General features: G+C 48.7%; 1 protein-coding gene across 1 annotated transcript in view; it reads right to left on the reverse strand.

The window, feature by feature from the left end:
* The window catches only part of LOC118233445 (supervillin-like), a 57,374-nt gene extending 47,288 nt beyond the window's left edge, over nucleotides 1-10,086 (reverse strand). Inside the window, exons 1-3 of the mRNA XM_035429232.1 lie at nucleotides 9,960-10,086; nucleotides 5,845-5,908; nucleotides 3,609-3,700 (exon numbers count right to left, since the gene is read on the reverse strand). Of these exons, the coding sequence (XP_035285123.1) occupies nucleotides 3,609-3,700; nucleotides 5,845-5,908; nucleotides 9,960-9,999 (196 nt within the window). The 5' untranslated portion in view covers nucleotides 10,000-10,086. The remainder of the gene's footprint in view (nucleotides 1-3,608; nucleotides 3,701-5,844; nucleotides 5,909-9,959) is intronic.
* Between the last annotated feature and the right edge of the window lie 12,441 nt (nucleotides 10,087-22,527).

The following is a 22,527-nucleotide window of genomic DNA, read 5'->3' on the forward strand; positions in this document are numbered from 1 at the left end:
TGTTGCACTTCACCATGTCATTGATTCGTACAGCTACAGATTGTTGATTATCTCAGAACAACTCCCGCTGATAAGACCAGAGAGGATGAAGTCAGTTCACATTGAGAGAGAGCAGGGAGCTCCAACTGCCATTTATCAACTGCCACTTTATCAGAGAGTCGCCCTCTCGACACGAGAGGAAGCACTCTTACACGCATGCAGCACTTCATAGTACCCCACCTCTGATAGCCAATCACAGCCGCAGCAGTCATTAAAGGTGTTAGACGGTTATCTGATAATGTCAGTCTCAAACCGCAAGAGGGACTTGGACACAACGAGGAAAATGGTGGTCAATCCATCCTACCGATCTATATCATATTATATTTATATTACAGGCATTTAGCAGATGCTCTTATCCAGAGCGACTTACACAACTTTTTACCTAGCATTTACATAGCATCCATTTATACAGCTGGATATGTATTGAAGCGATGCAGGTTAAGTACCTTGCTCAAGGGTACAACGGCAGTGTCCTACCCGGGAATCGAACCCGTGACCTTTAGGTTACAAGACCAGTTCCCTACCCATTACACTACACTGCCGCCTCTATTTGATCTATTTGCGAACTAGTCAACGACTTGTCTATAAATGCTTCTGAAATGAGTAGGAGGTATTAGCATCTAGCAACCAATGGGTAAATTGTACACAGTATGAAATCTGTGCAAAGATCTGAACTAATCTGTGTGAGCCACTGTCACCAACCAACCAACCAACTGACCGAACGCATTCTTTTGAACAGGTTTAATGTGTCAGCTGCTCAGACCAGAAGACCCGAAACGCGCCCTCAAAACAGAAACTGGGGCAGTTGGTTAGAGAGACACTTTCTGAACGAGAAACCGTGAAACCGCAAAAGCCAGCAAAACTGACGTTATAGGATTTAAATGACCCTGAGGAGGCAGTGTGGATGATTCCGTGGGTTAAAGGTTAAAGGTCGACCGGGACAGCCCGACTTTGTGATGGGGAATAGTTTTAGCAATCCAGGTTGTGTTTTTCGTGGAACTGCTATTATAAGGAAACCCTCCAATCAGAGGTGGCCTGAAACCGAAGGCAGAGGCTTATTGGTTCGACTGGCCAAGAGAAGACCGGTTGAGCGACAGCCAATCGGATTAAAGTGGCTGGAGGACGGAAGGTGATAAACTGGACTCCTTTTCCTGGCAATAACACTGTCTCACACACCGTCTGGCACATTTGGAGGACTTCACAACTGATGACATCCATATAACACACACACACACACACACACACACACACACGGATGCGTTTAAGACATGACCCCAAACAAACCATGCAGAACGGTCTGTTTACACCCCAGACGTATTCTTACAGGCCGGAGTATGTCCAAAGAGATTACCTCCCTCAATATTTTCCACTACATTCCCCACCCCCATCCCCCCCTCAGATCCCGACAACTCAGAAACATATGAATTCAGTGTTGGGCAGGAAGCCTGAACGGAAAGGCCTCGCGAGCAAACAGATTTCCTCGGTAGGCAGACGGCGTCCGCTAACGTGTGACAAACACCACATGCCGAATTTACCTCCTCGGTGGCGGCGAGAGGTGCCTGGACTGACCCTCCCCGGCGGAGCCCGATGTGTAAACTGGCCCGAACGCTCAGTAAACACGGCGATATCCAGCGCCTAAAATAGCCTCATCGCGCCGGCTGTCTCTGACACGCGCGACACAGCGGCCTCGCTGAACTCAAACTCTCTGCCTGAGCCTGTCACTGCGCGATAAACAATCACGGAGGCTGTTACTGTGTGATATCAAACTCTCATTAAGGCTGTTACTGTGTGATATCAAACTCTCTGCCTGAGCCTGTTACTGCGCGATAAACTATCACTGAGGCTGTTACTGTGTGATATCAAACTCTCTCACTGAGGCTGTTTCTGTGTGATAAACAATCACTGAGGCTGTTACTGCACGATAAACAATCACAGAGCCTGTTACTGTGTGATATCAAACTCTCTCACTGCGGCTATTACTGTGTGATATCAAACTCTCTCATTAAGGCTGTTACTGTGTGATATCGAACTCTCTGCCTGAGGCTGTTACTGTGCGATAAACAATCAATGAGGCTGTTACTGTGCGATATCAAACTCTCTCACTGAGGCTGTTACTGTGTGATATCAAACTCCCTCACTGAGGCTGTTACTGTGTGATATCAAACTCCCTCACTGAGGCTGTTACTGTGTGATATCAAACTCTCTCACTGTGGCTGTTACTGTGTAATATCAAACTCTCTCACTGCAACTGTTACTGTGTGATATCAAACTCTCTCACTAAGGCTGTTACTGTGTGATATCAAACTCTCTCACTGAGGCTGTTACTGTGTGATATCAAACTCTCTCACTGAGGCTGTTACTGTGTGATATCAAACTCTCTCGCTGAGGCTGTTACTGTGTGATATCAAACTCTCTCACTGCGGCTGTTACTGTGTGATATCAAACTCTCTCACTGCGACTGTTACTGTGTGATATCAAACTCTCTCACTGCGGCTGTTACTGTGTGATATCAAACTCTCTCACTGCGGCTGTTACTGTGTGATATCAAACTCTCTCACTTAGGCTGTTACTGTGTGATATCAAACTCTCTCGCTGAGGCTATTACTGTGTGATATCAACCTCTCTCACTGCGACTGTTACTGTGTGATATCAAACTCTCACACTGAGGCTGTTACTGTGTGATATCAAACTCTCTCACTGCGGCTGTTACTGTGTGATATCAAACTCTCTCACTGCGACTGTTACTGTGTGATATCAAACTCTCTCACTGCGGCTGTTACTGTGTGATATCAAACTCTCTCACTAAGGCTGTTACTGTGTGATATCAAACTCTCACACTGAGGCTGTTACTGTGTGATATCAAACTCTCTCGCTGAGGCTGTTACTGTGTGATATCAAACTCTCTCACTGAGCCTGTTACTGCACGATATCAGACTCTCTCACTGAGGCTGTTACTGTGTGATATCAAACTCTCTCACTGAGGCTGTTACTGCACGATATCAAACTCTCTCACTGAGGCTGTTACTGCACGATATCAAACTCTCTCACTGAGCCTGTTACTGCGCGATAAACAATCACTGCGCCTGTTACTGCACGATATCAAACTCTCTCACTGAGGCTGTTACTGTGTGATATCAAACTCTCACACTGCGGCTGTTACTGTGTGATATCAAACTCTCTCTCTGCGGCTGTTACTGTGTGATATCAAACTCTCTCGCTGAGGCTGTTACTGCACTGGCCTGCTAGACACAATCTACACAGCCAAACACCACTGTACTATTCATTCACTAATAATAAAATTAAAAACACAATAATAAAAATGAACAAAAAGCATTTTGAACAAGAAGCTGCCTCACAATTTAAAAAACATCTTACGCATGCACGCACTCACACACAAAGCAATTTTTTTTAGCACAAAGCTAAAAAAAAAAAAAAAAAAAAAACTCCAACATAAATCATTTGTAATAACACCTAAACATTCATGGGATTTATAAAACTCATAAAACTAGAGGCATTAAACACCAATAAAAATGAGGAAATATAAAGTTTGCACAAAGCTCCCAACGCACCTTTTGGTAGGACAGCCAAAATATTGTCATCAATGTCCTTGTTGCTCTGAGCCGATTCGTCCTTCTCTTCAAATGAAAACTCTTTATGGAGGCTGGAACAATGACAGAGATTTCTGATTGGTACAATTTATCAGTGCAGCAACTACAGCACGGAGAAGTTCACTTCAGAGCAAAGCAAATGTATTATATTTCTACAAGCCAATGGACAGACATTATTCAAATTTATTGTAATATTTTTGTTGGAACAGACACAGCTAAGTCAGTAATCCAGGGGGTGTATTTCAGTGCATCTTCCAGATCTGGGAGGTTTTCCGGGTATTACTCAGCGAAGACTTCCAGCTAAATCAGTAATCCTGCTTCCTGACACACTCCCCAGGACTACTGAGTTAGCTGTATAACTGCGCTGAGTAAAACCTGCAACCGCTGTTTTTCACTCGATGCATCTTCCAGATTTGGAAGCTGTTCCGTATTTTAAGCAGGGAAGTTGTCCAGCTGAAGGAGTAATCCCGCTTCGTGAAACAGGGCCAGGACCAAACAAATCTAGATGCTAGTTCTGCTTTTCCTAAGACCGACCTGCGCTCAGACCACAGACCAGTGTGTGACATCACACCCGCACACGGGACTCTTACAGGGGGGAAGGATCACCCCTCCCTGCCCAGTCCCGCCTCCCACAGACCAGTGTGTGACATCACACCCGCACACGGGACTCTTACAGGGGGGAAGGATCACCCCTCCCTGCCCAGTCCCGCCTCCCACAGACCAGTGTGTGACATCACACCCGCACACGGGACTCTTACAGGGGGGAAGGATCACCCCTCCCTGCCCAGTCCCGCCTCCCACAGACCAGTGTGTGACATCACACCCGCACACGGGACTCTTACAGGGGGGAAGGATCACCCCTCCCTGCCCAGTCCCGCCTCCCACAGACCAGTGTGTGACATCACACCCGCACACAGGACTCTTACAGGGGGGAAGGATCACCCCTCCCTGCCCAGTCCCGCCTCCCACAGACCAGTGTGTGACATCACACCCGCACACGGGACTCTTACAGGGGGGAGGATCACCCCTCCCTGCCCAGTCCCGCCTCCCACAGACCAGTGTGTGACATCACACCCGCACACGGGACTCTTACAGGGGGGAGGATCACCCCTCCCTGCCCAGTCCCGCCCGCCCGCAGGGCAGAGCAGTCAGAGTCACGCTCCGATGGCGCTAACCCAACGGATTAAAAGGGCAAAGGGAACAGGCGACCTCAACTTTCACCGTCCCGTCAAACGCCTGCCTTCACCTTCCCTCGTGCTGCCCCCCCCCATCCACCCCCCAATCCCCCCCCATCACACACATACGCATGGTAATTTCACAAACAGACCAAATCCTCACCAGCCAAGAATTCACAAAAATAAATTTTTTTTTTGGACACTGCCCCTTTGCAAATAGGGTGTCGCACAAGACATTTTCGAAGAATTACTCCCAGACACCATTAAAAGGCGTATCATAACAGCAACATATGTATGCATGTGCATTCGTATGCATGCATGTTTTCATGTGGTGAGCAACTTGTTTTCTTGACAAGCAGGACACCGTAATTTACTTAAGATTTTTCGTCAGGCTTGATGTTCAGCAGGATTAAATGAGCTCATGCGCTCTCAGACTACAGGAATGACTGTGCCTTATATAGCAGTCCAAACCACTTGACCGTTTTTGTTCATTTAAACATGGATTTAAATCACTTGACACCGAACAAAGTTCAACATTCCACACGCAACAGACGAAAAAGCATTTATAGCCTGTGGCGTCCATCTTAAACAAAATTAATTGGTCAGTAGATCATCCCAGTATACACACACAGCCCAGATTAGGAAGAGGAACTGGAGAATCATAGTTTTCAAAGTAAAATAAATTAAACATACACTGACAGGATTGAACTGAGCAGTGAGATTGCAGTATAACACCATTCACCTGTGATCTACAGCTAAACTGGAAAACACACTGATAAACCCCTCTGTCACACGCCCAATAACATCGTACATCCGACTGCTGATATGAAACACATTTTCAAAATTCAGTTCCTTTTGAATTACTGCCAGTTTTTTTATTTTTTTATTTGGTCCAACAGAACCTGCGATTCCAAGCTCTAAACAACAGAAGGGGGGGGGACTGTGCTGAACCCCTGGACAGTGGGGAGAAACACAAACCGGGGTGTAAAAAAAAGCTCCAGACAGGAGGCAGACATCTTTACCTCAGAGCCCTCTTGTGCGTGAGCCTCGGGCTTCCGGGTTTGACCGGAGCTTCAACCCCGAAGCCTACAGAGGAGGAGGAAGAAGAAAAAAAGGAGAAATTTAGCAAATTAATGCAGCAGTTTTTTGCTTTTTACAACAGAAATGAAACTGTGCGATCGGCGTGTGCTATATGCCTTTGTACGCTGCGTGTCTTAATCACAATCCCCAACAGCTGCGGTAAGAACACAGCAGCTAAAACTCCCAGGGATCCAGCTCTGTCAGTGCCTGCCAGGTCAGAGCCAGGAACTATGGGATCGATCCACTTCCTCTTTCACGCTTTAATAAATATTTGGGAGTCCGGCCACACCCGTCACAGTGTTTTCAGGCCTGGGCACCAAACCCCCTGCCCCCAACCCCAACCCCCCTGGCCAGCATCAACATCACAGAAGACACTCAACAAGACGACTGACTTTACGGCAGCATTACGCTCCTAATCAACAGCACTTAACTGACCACATTCAGCTAAGCTTTGTTATCAATGAAAGATTTATACAGGCATTGGCCATTATGAGACCACCGCACACAGTCTCCATCACACCACTGCCTTTTCTGTAAACAGAAGCCACAAAAATCTTTAAGGTCTTGGAGGAAAACTGAAAAGATGGCCAAGTCCGTGTGAGAAGGACATGTTCCTGGGAACGGTGGGGTCCAAACCGATCAACTGTACCTCATCAGTGCAACGTCAGCTGTCTCTCTTATGAATTGAACATGAAGAATGAGAGTGTGAGAGAGATGCAACTCATTTTGAGGCCATTCCCTCTCTCACCAGTAGAGGGCAGAGCCGAGTGCCGACCAGAGGACCTTTCACCTCACAGAGAGCTGACTGGTCTTCAGAACCTCAGAGTACAAGCTGATTTACTACGGTGCGCGCAGGGGAGGCAGTGCTTTAGAGATACAGGACTTTTTAAATCAGAGTTAACGGAGGGGAGGGAAGGGAGGGAGGGAGGGAGGGAGGGAAGGGAGGGAGGGAGGGAGGGAGGGTGGGAGGGAAGTAAGGGAAGGGAGGGAGCAAAAGCAGACAAGCAAAACCCTTTATAAAAAACAAAAAAAAAAAAACAAGATGGCAGCATGAGTAATGCCAGCTATGAACGTGGGAGCCGACGTCTGAACAGGGGAAACATGGGAAACGTGCTCCAGCTCTCGAGAGCCGCAGTGGAGAAGGTCACTGATATACACCCCTGGGACCCACACTCCTCTCTTCCTCCCTCCCTCCCTCTCTCTCCCTCTCCGTCCCGCTCTCTGTCCCTCTCTCTCTCCCTCCTCTACCATGAAATACCAGACCATCCTTTTTAATCCACCGCTCCTCACAGTGTGTGGACGGACACGGGCAATGACACTGAACACACAGCGAGTGCGGCTGGAGTGTATATTTGGTAAGGCGTATTATCCCAGCTGTGGGTAGTGCCCTGTAGCAACACGGCTCACGGGTCATACCGACACGACCTCAGCAGCTGAGAACACATAATTAAATACTGCGGAGAGAAAGTTTGATTTGTGTGTGTGTGTGTGTGTGTGTGTGGGGGGGTGGGGGGGGGTGGTGTGTATATTTGTGTGTGTATGTGCGCATGTGTGGGGATATGAGTATGCCTGCATGTGTGTGTGTGCATTATGTCTTCTATACCTAAATGTAATATTTTAAATGTTATATATATATATATATATATAATATCTCCATATTTTCAGAGCATCCGAGTGAGAAAGTGTGTGTGAAAGACTTAGTGAGAACGCGTTAGAGTGTCAGAGAGTAATCTAATTGACACTGTCACTGCTGATATACATTTCATATAAATGTTTTCTTTGGCAATACTATGCCTGTGTGGTCATGCCAATGAAGCATGTGAATATGAGAGAGAATGTGTGCTGGAGGAACAAGTTACGTGTGTGTGTGTGTGTGTGTGTGTATGTGAGAGAGAGAGAGAGAGTGTGTGTGTGTGGGGGTCACTGACGTCCATGTGCGCGTGTGTGTGTGTGTGTGTGTGTGAGAGAGAGTGAGTGTGTGTGTGTGTGTGGGGGTCACTGACGTCCATGTGCGCGTGTGTGTGAGAGAGAGTGAGTGTGTGTGTGTGTGTGGGGGTCACTGACGTCCATGTGCGCATGTGTGTGTGTGTGTGAGAGAGAGAGTGTGTGGGGTCACTGACGTCCATGTGCGCGTGTGTGTGAGAGAGAGTGAGTGTGTGTGTGTGTGTGGGGGTCACTGACGTCCATGTGCGCATGTGTGTGTGTGTGTGAGAGAGAGAGTGTGTGGGGTCACTGACGTCCATGTGTGCGTGTGGGGTCGCTGTCATCTGCGTGTGTGGGTGTGTGTGTGGGGGGGGGGGGGGGGGGGGGGGTCACTGACGTCCATGTGTGCATGTGTGGGGTCGCTGTCAACTGTGTGTGTGTGGGGTCGCTGATGTCAGTGTGTGTCCGTGCGTCCACGTGCGCTCTAATTTCACACACACACACACACACACACACACACACACACACACACACACACACACACACACTCCAATCAGGGGAGAGACCCAGGCCAGGTTTACAGCCCAGCAAGCGGCACGCGAGTTATTCTGGAGCGTCAGACCTGGGCCACGTGCTCAGCATGCCACAGGAGGGCGTGTGCGAACAGCGGCGGGGGGCTAACCGCTGCCCTGGCGTCTCCCGACCAAACGCACCGAAAAGCACCAAAACCCCCCAATGCCCCGCACCCGTTTCCACCCTCCCCTACGATTTCAGCACGTCTCCTCTTACCCCCCCAACCCCCCCCACCCCCCCATTTCACGCTGGACGTCTGCGACACCCGTCCCGTCGTCCAGGAGTTCGTCCCGTCGGGGCACGGACCAAAAATAAAAAAAAGCATTTAAAAATAACGAGCGGCGCCGCGTAGCCTACGCTGGCGCTGGAGCTGGAGCTGGAGCCGGAGCTGGGGCTGGGACGGGGGCTAAGCAAGGCCCGTTTAAATATGACCTAATAAAGACAGTGAGAACGAGCCCGCTACCGTACAGGATGTTAGTCTGTTAGAGACATTCCTGCTCTCTCTCTCTCTCTCTCTCTCCACAGCCCCCCCCCCCCATCTTCCCCTCCCACCCAACAAAGCGAAGAGCGGAATTCCAGTCATTTTGATCCCAGAAACCAGAGCAGAACGATGTCAGCTGGGAAAAAGGGGACAGATTCCGTTATTCAGGGCGGAAGATGTGCAACGAAGTCAAGACTGGTCTCATTCGGGTCCTCTAGTTAGCGGAGGGAGTCAATAGATCAGAGCCTGGGGGGGTGGGGGTTGCGGGGGGGGGGGATTGCACTCAAACGTGCGCAGGACAAACGCAGGTCAGGAGCAGGAAACACGAACGTAGCAAAGTAGGGGATTTTTTTTTTCTTCTAAAAATACACCTGGGCAACAAGGTGAAAATAGCAGCCACTCAAGACCGGCTACGAGGAGCTCAATGCTCACACCTCCCAACCCCACACCAATCACAGCGCGGACAGGACTGCCCAAACGGGTCCTGCAGAATCTGCACATCGCAAGCGCTGTCCTGGGACAACCGTCCCACGTGCGATTCAAAAGCACACTAAAAAAGAAACTGGGGATTATCTCGTTAAGTTGTGGAATAAGATGAGACTATTTCCCCAGCCTTTCACCTCACTGCGAGGGTTCAGGAAGCGGTGCCAGTAATGCACGGACACCTGTTGAGGTTACCTGGCTGCCAAAACACGACAGCCCTAACTGCAGAGCGGACAAGTTTTAAAAATACAGAATATGGATACAGAAGTACTGCACACAAGCACCACTGTCTCTTTTTGCAAATGAGATTGCTTCCCCCCCCATCCCCAAAATTACACACACACGCACTTACACACACTCGCACGCTCACACACGCGCACACACACACACACACACACACACAGACATGCACACACATACACACTCTCTCACACACACACACACACACAGACATGTATGCACACACATACGCACTCTCTCACACACACACACACACACACACAAGCAGCATCCAGCCCTTGTCCCTGGAGAGCGTTGGGTATGCAGCTTCACAGCGCGTTTGGTTTCGGGTCCCCCCCCCCTCACAGCCACACTCACCTGTCCCGCAGTACCCGACCTGGCTCAGGTAGCCGGCCATCCAGGGGTTCCGTAACATGGCTGAGGTGGTGGTGGGGGGGAGTGGGGGGGAGGGTCCGGTTTGATAAGTTGGCGGCGGGACGAGGAGGGGAGGGGGGGGGGGAGGGGAAAGATTTCGGCAGAAGGAAATAAAAGTCCAGAGATGGAGAAATCCACGCAGCGGCAGCAGCAGCGACGGACGGCACACTGGAGCTGGACTGAGTTTCGGACGCAGATGGACGCAAGAAAAAGAAAAAAAAAAGCCCCACTCCCCCCTCCCCACACGGCCCAGAAGGGGGGGGGGGGTGGAGGGGGGGCTCGGCTACATTCGGCGCAGCACGGAAAAGGTTCCCCCTCTCGCTGCGTCCGGCGCGTGCAGCAGGGCTGAGCTGTCAGACCGTCTCCAGACTGTTCCGGTGCATTCCGCGCACCTCGACAGCAGTGCTAGAGCTAGCGCTAAAGCGGCTCACTGCCCTAATCGGATTACAGCCGAAAATTAGACTCTATACAGCACTGAGACCGACTGGAGGAGCATGAGGAGGAGGAGGGGGGGTTTGGGGAGGGGGGGGGGGGGGGGGGGGAGAGTCGCAGTGCGGGCTGAGTTTGGACGGGCTTCAGGACTACCCGGCATCTGGGGAGAGAGTGGGGGGAGAGGAGAGAGAGAGAGAGAATCTTCTCTAATGGACAAGAAATTCCACTAGTCAGGAGAAAAAAAAAAAGACAGAGAGAGGGAGAGTGAGGGACGGAGAGAGAGAAAGAGAGAGAGAGAGAGCGAGGGAGAGTGAGGGATGGAGAGAGAGAGAGAGAGAGAGGGAGGGAGGGAGAGTGAGGGACGAAGAGAGAGAGAGTGAGGGACGAAGAGAGAGAGGGGAGCGCTGGACTGAGAAGGGCGGGTGTGTGTGGGGGTGTGTGGGGGGTGGGGAGGGTTGGGGTAGAACGCAAAATCAGCTCTTGGGCTGCCAGAAGCAGTGCTGTGACCAATCACAACACCACACCGAGGACTTCAGCCGGTCCCTGTGCAGGTTCGAGACGGGGGGGGGTGAGCTAAATACGCTAAGTACTGATCTACGGTTAACACAAGTTTTATTTCGCACAGGCACTCGCGAAGGGAAACAAGCAACGACCCACCAAACTGTCCGCTCCTCCTTCCAAAACTCAGGACGGCAGGGAAGTACGTGTCCGTCACGACAGGTTTCACTTTGTTATTCATAATGAACTCAGACAATTCCGACGTCTCCAATTAAAATGACGTGCAATTTCAATAGAACACTTCCCTCACTTACAAAGCGATTTTAGTTTTAGTTTTAGTCTATATATATATAGATTGTTCTTTTTATTAACACTTGGACAGGATCGGTTTCAAACAAATCATCACAGAGGTCATCTCACATTTTAAAAAAACTTACAAAACAATCACAACATAAAGCAGGCATCTCAAATTCCAGCCGTAGAGTTTATTTTTATCAGCAGGCAGTTTAGGCAAAACAACAAAATGCATTTCCCCTTCAGCCAATCAGTTACCCGGTCAGGCTGAGATCCTTGTTCTAGGGAGCTACCACGTACCGCCATAAACAAAGAACCACTCAACACATGATGCAGTTTTTAAATTGCGTAAGGCCGCTGCAGAACACCGCCTTAGACCTCCAAATGAAAAGAGCAAAAAAAGTGCTTCCAGTCGCAATTCAACGCATGACTGGGCTGTCTGTCCCCAGTCAGCTCTGACCCACTGATGACATCACAGACGGGGGCGCGCAGACGCACGCGTTCACTGGCATCACCAAGATCTGACCAGCTGTCCGCCCCTCGACGCCGCTTACCCGACGTCTTGACATGAACAACGCTTGGCTGTAAATCCGCAGTGACGTCCATTAATAAGACACTGGCCAAATGCAAACAAAGTTTCAGATGAAAGAACTTTTCCTCACGCTATTAATTTAAAATCATGTTTAATCTTGCGATCCATTAGTGCGAGGTAACATTTTTGTCCTGTATTTCCTTCCGTATGTGCGATGCAGAAAACTGCTTTCTTGTTATGCATAACACAACATGACATAACATGACATAAAACATAACATAATGACGAGAACAGGCCATTCTGTCCAACGAAACTCGATGGAATTTACAGAGTATTCCAAACGGAATCTACCTTTTGCTAATTTCCATTTATGTGCCCTTGTTCTACTAACAGAACTCAACCTGATGTAACAGAGCTCAACCTAAGAGACAGCATGCAGACTCTTGTGCATATTACGCAAACACTTGTGTGCAATACACAGACTCTGTTACATAAAACACAATCCGGTTTCCAAATATCAAACTTGAAATGAAAAGTGTCTCCCAAAAATAGTCTCCTCAATCTGGCCCTGGAGACCTGTGGAGCTGCTGGGAGTTCATTCGTTCCATCCAATCACGGCTGGCTTAGACCAGCCAGGGGGTCGAGTCTCCAGCCAATCAGTGACTCCAGCCAATAAGTGATACATACACACTCATTCATACACATAAATCAAGACCAAGGCCATGTTTCACACTGTATACTTTTACATAACGTGTGCTGTGTTCTATCTAGAGTCTATAGCAGGTACAGAAGTAACATGGTCATGTGATCAAGTGTGTTCCAAACTCAAGAACAGAACAAGGCAAGAACGCAAGATTTTACCGCAAGTTCTCTTCGTGGTCATGGAAGGACTAAAAGACAAAGTGCGCTTCAAAGCTGACATCCTCATGCTTTCCCTTCCTGTTACAAGTATAAGCACACAGACAGACACACACACACACACACACATGCATGCACAAACACATGCATGCACATGCATGCGCACACACACGGTCACTTTTATGCGTCTCAAATGGGACGCTAAGATCAACTCTGTATTACACAGATGAGTGCAGACACACAATCCCTGCTCCAAGCCAAAACCCAGAGAGACTCCACCCCCCCACACCCCCCACACCCCTGGTCTGCTGAAGGGGTGGGGCGATTCCGAAAGTCCCACCCCCCTGCCCCCCCCCCCCCCCATCCCCCCCTCCTCCCCCCCACACACTGCACACAACCCTAATAAGGCAACGTGTGATTTGAGTGGCTGCAGCAGGGGGGCCTCGCTGTGTTTACCTCCCCCCAGCTGACTGCCTGCTCTCCACCAGCCCCCCCCCACCCCCCTGCACCACCCCCACCCCACTCCCCCCCCCCTCCTCCTTTCAGCTGACACAGACTGCACTCCTAATCCCTGTCACCAGCTTAAAGATACAGGAGACCAACTCTCTCTCTCTCACAAACTCTCTCTCTCTTATAAACTCTCACTCTCTCACACACGCACACTCTCTCTCTCATAAACTCTCACTCTCTCACTCTCACACACACACACACACACACACACTTGCTCTCTCACACAGTCTCTCTGTCTCTCTCTCACATCACACAAGTCAATATCAGATTTTGGTTTTAATATACACAAAAAAAATAAGTTGTGTTCATGCAGGTAAACTGATACAACCCCTTCCCTTTTCAGCAGACCCCAGATCCCCCACTAAAAAACCAAAAATAAACCAGAGCAGGACAATAAATAGTTGCATTCCAACCCCCCCCCCCCCCCCCACGACCGCCATCTCCACCTAGCCAAAAAACACACTGATCTCAGATCAGGGATTAGCATGCAATGCAGTGGGCTGACAGGTTCCCCGGACTGATCTGAGGTCAGTGAGTGAGGAGATAATGGGGAGAGAGAGGGAGCAGGAGTACGACCACAGAGAGGAGAAGCAGAGCAGGGGACTGCCTGCATAAAGCCTCCATATCAGGCCTGACAACACAGCGTCAGTTTGGGACACAGCAGCAAAATCCTCCGGGGGGTGGGGGGGGGGTGTTTCATGAAGCAGGATTACCGAGTTAGCTGGACAACTCCACTCAGTAAAACCCAGAACAGCTCTTTTTACTTCAGTCCATCGTCCAGATTTGGGAGGGTTCCGGGTTTTACTCAGTGGAGTTTTCCAGCTAACTCATGAATCCTGCTCTGTGATACAGGGTACCAGGAGGTACACTGGCAGCACTCCACAGACAAGAGGCCTCGTGAAGTGTCACATGACACGTCTTCAGACCGCGTCTCAGATTTGTATTTACTCTGGCCTCTTTGATGGTCAGAGGTCAGCTGACTTTGGGTACTTTATTAAGAATTCAGTCCCACACACTCCCCTTTGTGAATGCCCCTTTAGCCAGGCCTAGTGCTGCTGGACGTGCTTCTGTTCTCTTTCAACACAAGTCGCTCCTGAAGATAGCGCACATGCTAAGAGAATGCAATACCATTTACAACAGGGACCTGACAAAAAAACAGCGTAAAACACACATGAATCTCTTTCTCCCAGAATGCCCAAAGTACTGAGCAACCCAAAGACTCCACAGAAGGAGAGAAACCATCTTTCTCCTTTCACACACCACCTTCTATATACTAACACAAGAAAAACTACACCAGCCAAAAAACACCCACAAACTGCAGTTTGCCATCAAGTTATATTGAAATGATTTATTTTTGATGTAGCAAACATCAAGCTCGTTCAAATGCTCACTTAATTTGATCAACTAACTGTTGATAACAATGTAAATCAGAAAACAAACTCTTGAGATTCCAACCATAAAAGCTGCTCTTAGTCAAAGTAACAATCTGCTTTTGAAGAGAACAAAACACACATACAATTTTTTTAATTCTGTAAAACATAAATTAGTTTTTAAATTCATACTACTGCCCTTAAATTAAAAAAACAAAAAATAATCTTGAGCAGTGAGTCACTTACTACCAAATTGTTTAGGTTAGGTAAAACAAAAAGTTTAAGAAAAGAGTAACACGCTAACACACAAAACAATTTAAGCTCAGGAGTTAGAACATCTCACTATGACAACTCAGCACATGTTGGTTTTTTAAATGAAGTTGCTGAACTTTGAGGGGGGAAAAAAAGCCAGCTGGCCTATCAGTCCCATAGGCTGGTGTTTAATGACAACACTGGCTAACGGTCCAGTGAAAAAGTGAAAAGTGACAGCCCTGCTACTGACCTGTAAAGCTTGGGTCCTGCCTGTCAGAGATGACCATTCTCAGGCGAGGGGGGGGGGGGGGTCGGTAAATGAACCACAAACGGCCCAAAACCAAACCAGACCAAAATACCAGAGAGACTGACGGACAGGGAGAAATCCTCACAGTTCAATTAGTGGCTGACTAACACTTAGGCCGCCATTTTCTGACTCAACTTCCTGTCCAGGTGAGTCCAATTAAGCAATCAACAGAACAAGGAGGGGGCAGTTACAACCAATTTAGCAGGAGTTTCAACCTCAGATTTTTAAAAAAATCCCTCAACCCCAAAGCCCGATTGTAACTGGAACACCTGTCCCTTAGCTAACAGACTGGCACTAGCTGTTCCAGTTCTTAAGAAGATCTGTCAGACTCATTCCTGGTTTGCTGTAATTGAGTCTGCTGAACTTTTTTCTTTTTTTTCTATCTCAAAGTTATGAAACAATTCAGACCAAAGTAACCAGATAAGTCAACAGCTCTTTTTTATTTTTATTTTTTACCTCAGTCCATGTTCCAGATTTGGGAGGTGTTCCGTTTTTTTTTTTTCAGTAATCCAGAGAAATCCGTAATCCTGCTTCGTCACACAGAGCCCAGATCCCCCTGGTCATTTACACGTCAAACAATGATTTTTTTAAAAACGGCACAGAAACCTGTAGAGACATAGATCGCAGCACCGCGGTTTGGTTTATTTACCGTTAGCCCTTAGCGCTTAGCTCCCGACCGGCGGCTCGATATGAAAGTCATTTCGGGCTGTGATGGATATCAGGCGCTCGCGGCGTTCACGTTGCACAATCTTCCCGGACCTGAGCGCGTGCGAAACGCGATACGATACACGCCGTGCGCGACTTAAAATGTTTTCGCTCTGGGGACCTTATAAAATTCATGACAGCTTTGCTCGTAAAGGAAGCTTCAAGCAACTTGAAATCATATTTTTCGCCCTATATCTGGGATGTGCATCTGATTAATTTTCTGCTTGAAGCCTACACAACAAATAATAACATGGAATTGGATATTTTCTATTCCAGTTTGGACCACATTTGTACGTGGATGCATACATGTACCTGGTCATACATCGTGATATTCTGTCTTTAAGTTCTTTTCCTTTGTCTTGTGTCACTTTTTTATGACAGAAATAAGGATCTTGCAGCTTATTGTAAACATACAAATATGGCTATTCATAAAACAATATTGTGGGGAGTCTCTCAAAAAGATCAGATTTGGTAAACAGTTCTGACTTGATCAATAAGAGCCTGGGGGGTACTTCACAAAGTAGAATTACTGGAACATGGACTGTAGTGAAAAAAGCTGTTCTGGGTTTTACTCAGCGCAGTTATCCAGCTAACCCAGTAATCCTGCTTTGTGAAACACCCCCCTGGATCACTGAGTTAGCTGGATAAGTGTTGCTGAAACACACGGAGAAGGAGAAGAACATTCATTTTCAAATGAATATCAGCCTCCAGGACACAGCCGAGCTGAGCACGGACAGGTTCCACCAAGCAATTCCTGAGAACACCAGACTGGACATACAAACAGTCCGAGACTTAGAGTCCTATATGCAGCTAGCGTTAGCCTCTCTCTCTCTCTCTCTCTGTCTCTCTCTCTTGCTCTCTCTCTCCCCCCCACTCTCTCTCTCTCTCTCCCTCTTTCTGTCTTTCTCTATCCTCGCTCGTGTTACAGAATTGGCAGTCCTTACTTCTAAAAACCTTCCACGTGCAGACAGGTCACCGTGAAGCGACCCCTCACAAGACGCTGGCTACGTGTGAATCTGCGATGCTTGTTTTTCTTTTTTTTTTTTGTTTTTTTTTTTGGGATGAGGTGCAGCCTGTACCCGTGTGAGACTGAACAGATCCTGAGAAGGGCCTTCTGTTTCTCAGAGCCCAAGACAGGGCTTTATTAGGAAGAACATTCCCATCTGCAGCGGGACTGGGTAGGGCTGGCCCTCGCACACTTACGCCCACCCCGCCCCACCCGGAGGAGCAGACTCTTCAAGGCAGGGGTGTCCAGTCTTATCCAAAAACGGCCAGTGAGGTACAGGTTTTTTACTTTAGCCCAGCGCTACGATACCTGAGTGAATTGATGAACTAATCATGGTCTTCAATCAAGACATCGATAAACAGAATAAGGTATCTTAGTGTGGGGCAAAAACGAAAACATGGCACCCATATCAGCCCTTTTTGGACACCCCAGCTTCAGAGAGAATAACAGCAGCCCCAGGTCTCTGTGCCCTGGTCTGGGGGCCAGCTAAGGGAAACCCTGGGGGGGTATTTCATGAAGCAGGACCCTGTTTCACAAAACGGGATTACTGAGTTAGCTGGATACCAGCACTGAGTAAAACCTGGAACCCTCCCAAATCTGGAACATGGACTGAAGTAAAAAGAGCTGTTCCGGGTTTTACTCAGTGCAGTTAGCCAGGTAACTCAGTAATCCTGCTTTGTGAAACACCCCTTGGTCTGAGGGATGATCCTCGATCTGAGAAATTAACAGACCTCCCACCAGCAGGGGGCAGACTAACGACAGACAGCCCTAGGTGCCATGGATAACATCTGGTACACCTCCACCATCACGCCTAATAAATGTTTCACTGAGGTCCATGGACAGACATTACCCTGGGTAACCCTCACACTGTAACAGCTCAAGTGTTCCATTTAACGTACCGACGACTTGCAGGTGTTAATGTCATATTTAAGTCTGCGGTACATTTTACGTGCTGCAGAACTTCCGCTGTTTAATCGACTCTGAGAGAATAAGTACACACTATGTAAACGCTGTCAGCGTTGATTCAATGCCAGGAATTTTGCTGCGCAGAAATTTAACAGGAACAGAAAAAGGCACAGACTTAGAGAACGGCATCTGGTCAGAGGAGCTCATCACATACATGAGGTGGCGCATGAAGAAGAGAGTGACAGTCGATTTTATAGTTTGCGTTTGGTGAAACACTCAGAGGCACAGAACGCTCAAGAGGCCTTTCTCCAAGAGAAGGTCAGAGGTCAGACTGTGCAGTATTATTCCAGATCCTTCCAGAAGGTTTCAGGGGAGTAATCTGACAAAAGGACATGAGGACAGTAACCTTTTCCCCTCTGAAAGAGTGCGGATGCCAAAGGTATGGCTTCCATTTTGGCTCAAGAGCAGCTCTTTTCCCCTTTCAGAGAGCACTGATGGCAAAGGTACGTCTTCCATTTTGGCTCAAGAGCAGCTGTTTTCCCCTCTGAAAGAGCACTGATGCCAAAGGTATGTCTTCCATTTTGGCTCAAGAGCATAAATCAACCAGTGACAAAACAAATCCTTTCCCCTTTCCTCCCCCTTCCTACCACAGCTGTGGACAACACTTCATAATAAAATAGACTCGGAACGGCAATGTTACCATTCATGGTTTTGAGAAGTGACCATTACCGCAGAATACGTTCCAAAATCACACAGCTCCCACCAACCACCATCCTGAGCTATGGGGCAACATAGCTCAGGAGGTAAGACAGATTGTCTGGCAGTCGGAGGGTTGCCGGTTCAAACCCCGCCCCTAACTGCTCTGGCGAATGAGAGGCATCAATTGTAAAGCGCTTTGGATAAAAGCGCTATATAAATGCAGTCCATTTACCATTTACCAGAAGGCAAAGTAGCAAGGATTTGCATATTTTGTGATGAGGAAACTGGACGGAAACCATCAGAAAATAAGCCACACGATATTCCCACACAGAATGATCAGGAGAGAGATCACGTGACCCCCCAGGTCATCCTGTGACCCCTCAGCTCATCGTTTCTCCAGGTGAGCGACCCTCTCACCTTGGCGGAGCTCCCGGGCTCCCGGGTCACGGCACGGGTCACGCTGAAGGTGCGCAGGGGTCCCGTACCGTAACCGGGGGAAACGCGCCGACCCCTGCCTCCCGTCCAAAGCCCCGTGATCAGATCAGCGTTAGCCAATTACAGGGCTGCTTAGCCGAGCAGGACTTACAGAGGGCGCTTAATAATAAGCCTGGGAGCAGTCACGTGCTCGCCAGATCAATCAAACGCACCACGCACGTGAAAAAGGGTGTGTGTGTGTTTGTGTGTTTGTGTGTTTGTGTGTGCGTGTGTGTGTGCATGTGTGTGTGTGTGTGTGTGTTTGTGTGTGTGTGTGTGCGTGTGTGCGTGTGTGTGTTTGTGCAGGTGTGTGTGCGTGTGTGTTTGTGTGTGCATGCATGTGTGTGTGTGTTTGTGTAGGTGTGTATGTGTGTGTGTGTGCATGTGTGTGTGTGTGGGCGAGTGTATGTCCATGTTTGTGTGTGTGTGTGTGTGCATGTGCATGTGTGTGTCCATGTTTGTGTGTGTGTGTGTGTGCATGTGCATGTTCGTGTATGTGTGTTTGCGTGCGTGCGTGTATGCGTACATACGTGTGCGTGAGAGTATGTGTACCTGAATGTGTGCATGCATGTGTGTTTTGTGTGTGTGTGTGTGCATGCATGCGTGCCTGCATCAGTCTCTTTGTGGCAGAGGGATAACTCTGCTCGTGTGTGTGAAAGAGAGAGCGAGTGGGAGGACCTTGTTTATTGTGTACTAAGTAGACACACGTGATAAAGATTAAGAGAATACACACAAGGGGTGAACAATCAGACTCTGGCCCTTCTGTTAGCCACATTTACGCTAAATTTCATCCCTTTAAATGCACTTTAACACCAGCCAGTCTCAGCCTTCACAGCCAGGGCTAGTCCATCTTACCACACGAAACAGAATGTGCTCAATGTTCCCCTAATCAGCTTATAACTTTGTATAAACACTGTTAAATCCAACAGGGCAGAACACAGATTATGGGAAAACCAGCTCCCGCTAAGAATATCATGCACGGTAGCTGAGTTTCACAGGGTTGCAGTATTACAGCAAAACTTAAATTCAAGAATGCTCCAAGAGGAGACTCAGCCACCAGAAACTTGGTAAAAGTCGGAATTTTGGTACAGCACAATCCCTGAACGCACGAAAAAAGAAGAAAATACCTATTTGCTAAACAACAAAAAACTTGGCCCCTCTGTATCACCAAAACTGCGTTAAAAACACGCGTGTGGCTTCACAGAGACGAGAGTCAAAACACAGCCTTGTGCAACTTTGAGTTGTTAACAGCAACGATCATTAGTGATCATCAGTCAGGCGAGTTGGTAGACATACTTACCTCTCGGGAGACTGCATTAAGGCTGGGGGGGGGGCGGAAGGGGGGGGTGGAGGGGGGGGGCGGTTGCCGCGGCAGCGGGGAGTCGACCTGTTGAAAGGGACGGCCCCCGCAGAAGGAAAGTTCACGAATTTGAAGAGGACGAAGACGCCGTTCTGTACCTCCTCTGGCCTTTTTTGGGATGGGGGGAGAGGAGGAGGATGAGGAGGTCACTACTGAGGAGTCGCCGCCACTGACCCAACGCCAGTGACCCAACGGCAGTGACCCAACGCAGCCGCCGGCTTCCGCCCACAGCAGCAATGCCAAGCAGCTAGACCCGGCGATCACGATGATTCAGGACCTTACAAATATAGAACGGGGCTTTCCCACTTGCTGCCCGAGGGTAAAATAAACCAGGTAGTAAAGAGAGAGAGAGAGAGAGAGAGAGAGAGAGAGAGAGGAGAGAGAGAGAGAGAGAGAGAGAGAGAGAGAGAGAGAGAGAGAGAGAGAGAGAGAGAGAGAGAGAGAGAGAGAGAGAGAGAGAGAGAGAGAGAGAGAGAGAGAGAGAGAGAGAGAAAGAGAGAGAGAGAGAGAGAGAGAGGGGAGAGAGAGACAGAGAAAGAGAGAGAACACAGAGAGGGAAAGAAAGTGATTAGTCTACAGGTAGAGTTATATTCCAGGGTATTCTTGATTAGATTTGCAAATCCAAAGTCAAAGTCACTTGGGTTTCTCTCCAGAAGAAGTCCCAAAAGGTCCAGTAACCGTGTAAAGCCACTCACCCACCCACCCAAATAATAATATTTTTTATTATTTTTTTGTTAAGCTCCCATCCTTCAGGGCGTCTGTGACAGCTCGATCCCGAGGCTGGTTTGTGGTTGTGTGTGGGGAGGCAGGGCCTAGCGCGGTGGGGCTAACCCCCTTTTTACAGGAGCAGCCATGTAAGGCCTGAAGAGCTGGGCTTTCATAGCAACAGCCCAGCCATAAATAGCTTGCGTGAACCTCAGAGGGATCGAATCAGCTGTGAGAGCAACACTCCACCAGGGCAACTCCTCAGCAGCCCTCCCGCCCCCCTGGGGGTAATTCTGGAGGGTGGGGGGGGGGGGGGGGGGGGTGGTGGGTAGCTCCAGAGGTACAGCACCCAAATTGGGGGAAATCTCTGGAGATGTAAGAGGCACTTAAATCAACAACATGCTACCCCCCCCATTTTTGCAAGCTTATTTGTCTGTATTTGGATGCAATGAGGCTTAAACAGAACGACAGTTTAAATTAAAGTTTCTTCTAAAACGACCAATGCTGAAATGCACTCCTTTTTTGCCACTACTGGCTTTTTTCAAGTGTTTTTTTCAAGAGTGCAGGTTTGAATTTGTTCATCACACCAACAAAATAACCAACCAAGAGCAATGAAGAAAAAATAAAAATAAAAGCATAATAAATACAAAATCATACCTTTATCAGTAAGTCATGGCTGCGAGGATTTCTACTTATTCACTGATTGAGACATGAGGGAATCTTGGATTCAAATGACACTCGTCAGACAAAGTGTAGCAAACACCAGGGTCAAATAAACTTGTGAAATACTTTAACCTTTTAGACACCAGTAATAGTTCCGCGGATTACATAACCGTGATGTTTTGGTTAGGGTAACACGGTTCGACAAAAACTCCTGGGGATCTGCAAGAGTGTTTTTCTGCTTGCATTTAAAGTTGAAGTATTTCAAGGATAGATTTGATCCAGGTATGGGGAGGAGGGGGAGGAGGGGGGGGTGTGCTGTTTCCCTCACGTGTGAGTGTTGGGGGACAGGGTGTAGGGGATGGGGGGTGGAGAGAGTGTCACACTCGAGTTTGGGGGATGTATTTATAGACAGAAGGGTCAAAACAAACGGTTCGCTTGATTTAAAAGGTGCAAGAATATGAAGACGAGGTGGCAGGCGGGGCGGGGCCTCTGGACCTGTGGGCGGAGCCTGCAGACGCTGCGGCCCTCCAGGACTGGAGTTAAACCTGCAGACACTGCGGCCCTCCGGGACTGGAGTTAAACCTGCAGACACTGCGGCCCTCCGGGACTGGAGTTAAACCTGCAGACACTGCAGCCCTCCGGGACTGGAGTTAAACCTGCAGACACTGCGGCCCTCCGGGACTGGAGTTAAACCTGCAGACACTGCAGCCCTCCGGGACTGGAGTTAAACCTGCAGACACTGCGGCCCTCCAGGACTGGAGTTAAACCTGCAGATGCTGCGGCCCTCCAGGACTGGAGTTAAACATGCAGACGCTGCGGCCCTCCAGGACTGGAGTTAAACCTGCAGACGCTGCGGCCCTCCAGGACTGGAGTTAAACCTGCAGACGCTGCGGCCCTCCAGGACTGGAGTTAAACCTGCAGACACTGCGGCCCTCCGGGA

The sequence above is a fragment of the Anguilla anguilla genome, chromosome 8 (assembly GCF_013347855.1).
Source record: "Anguilla anguilla isolate fAngAng1 chromosome 8, fAngAng1.pri, whole genome shotgun sequence".
Classification (NCBI taxonomy): domain Eukaryota; kingdom Metazoa; phylum Chordata; class Actinopteri; order Anguilliformes; family Anguillidae; genus Anguilla; species Anguilla anguilla.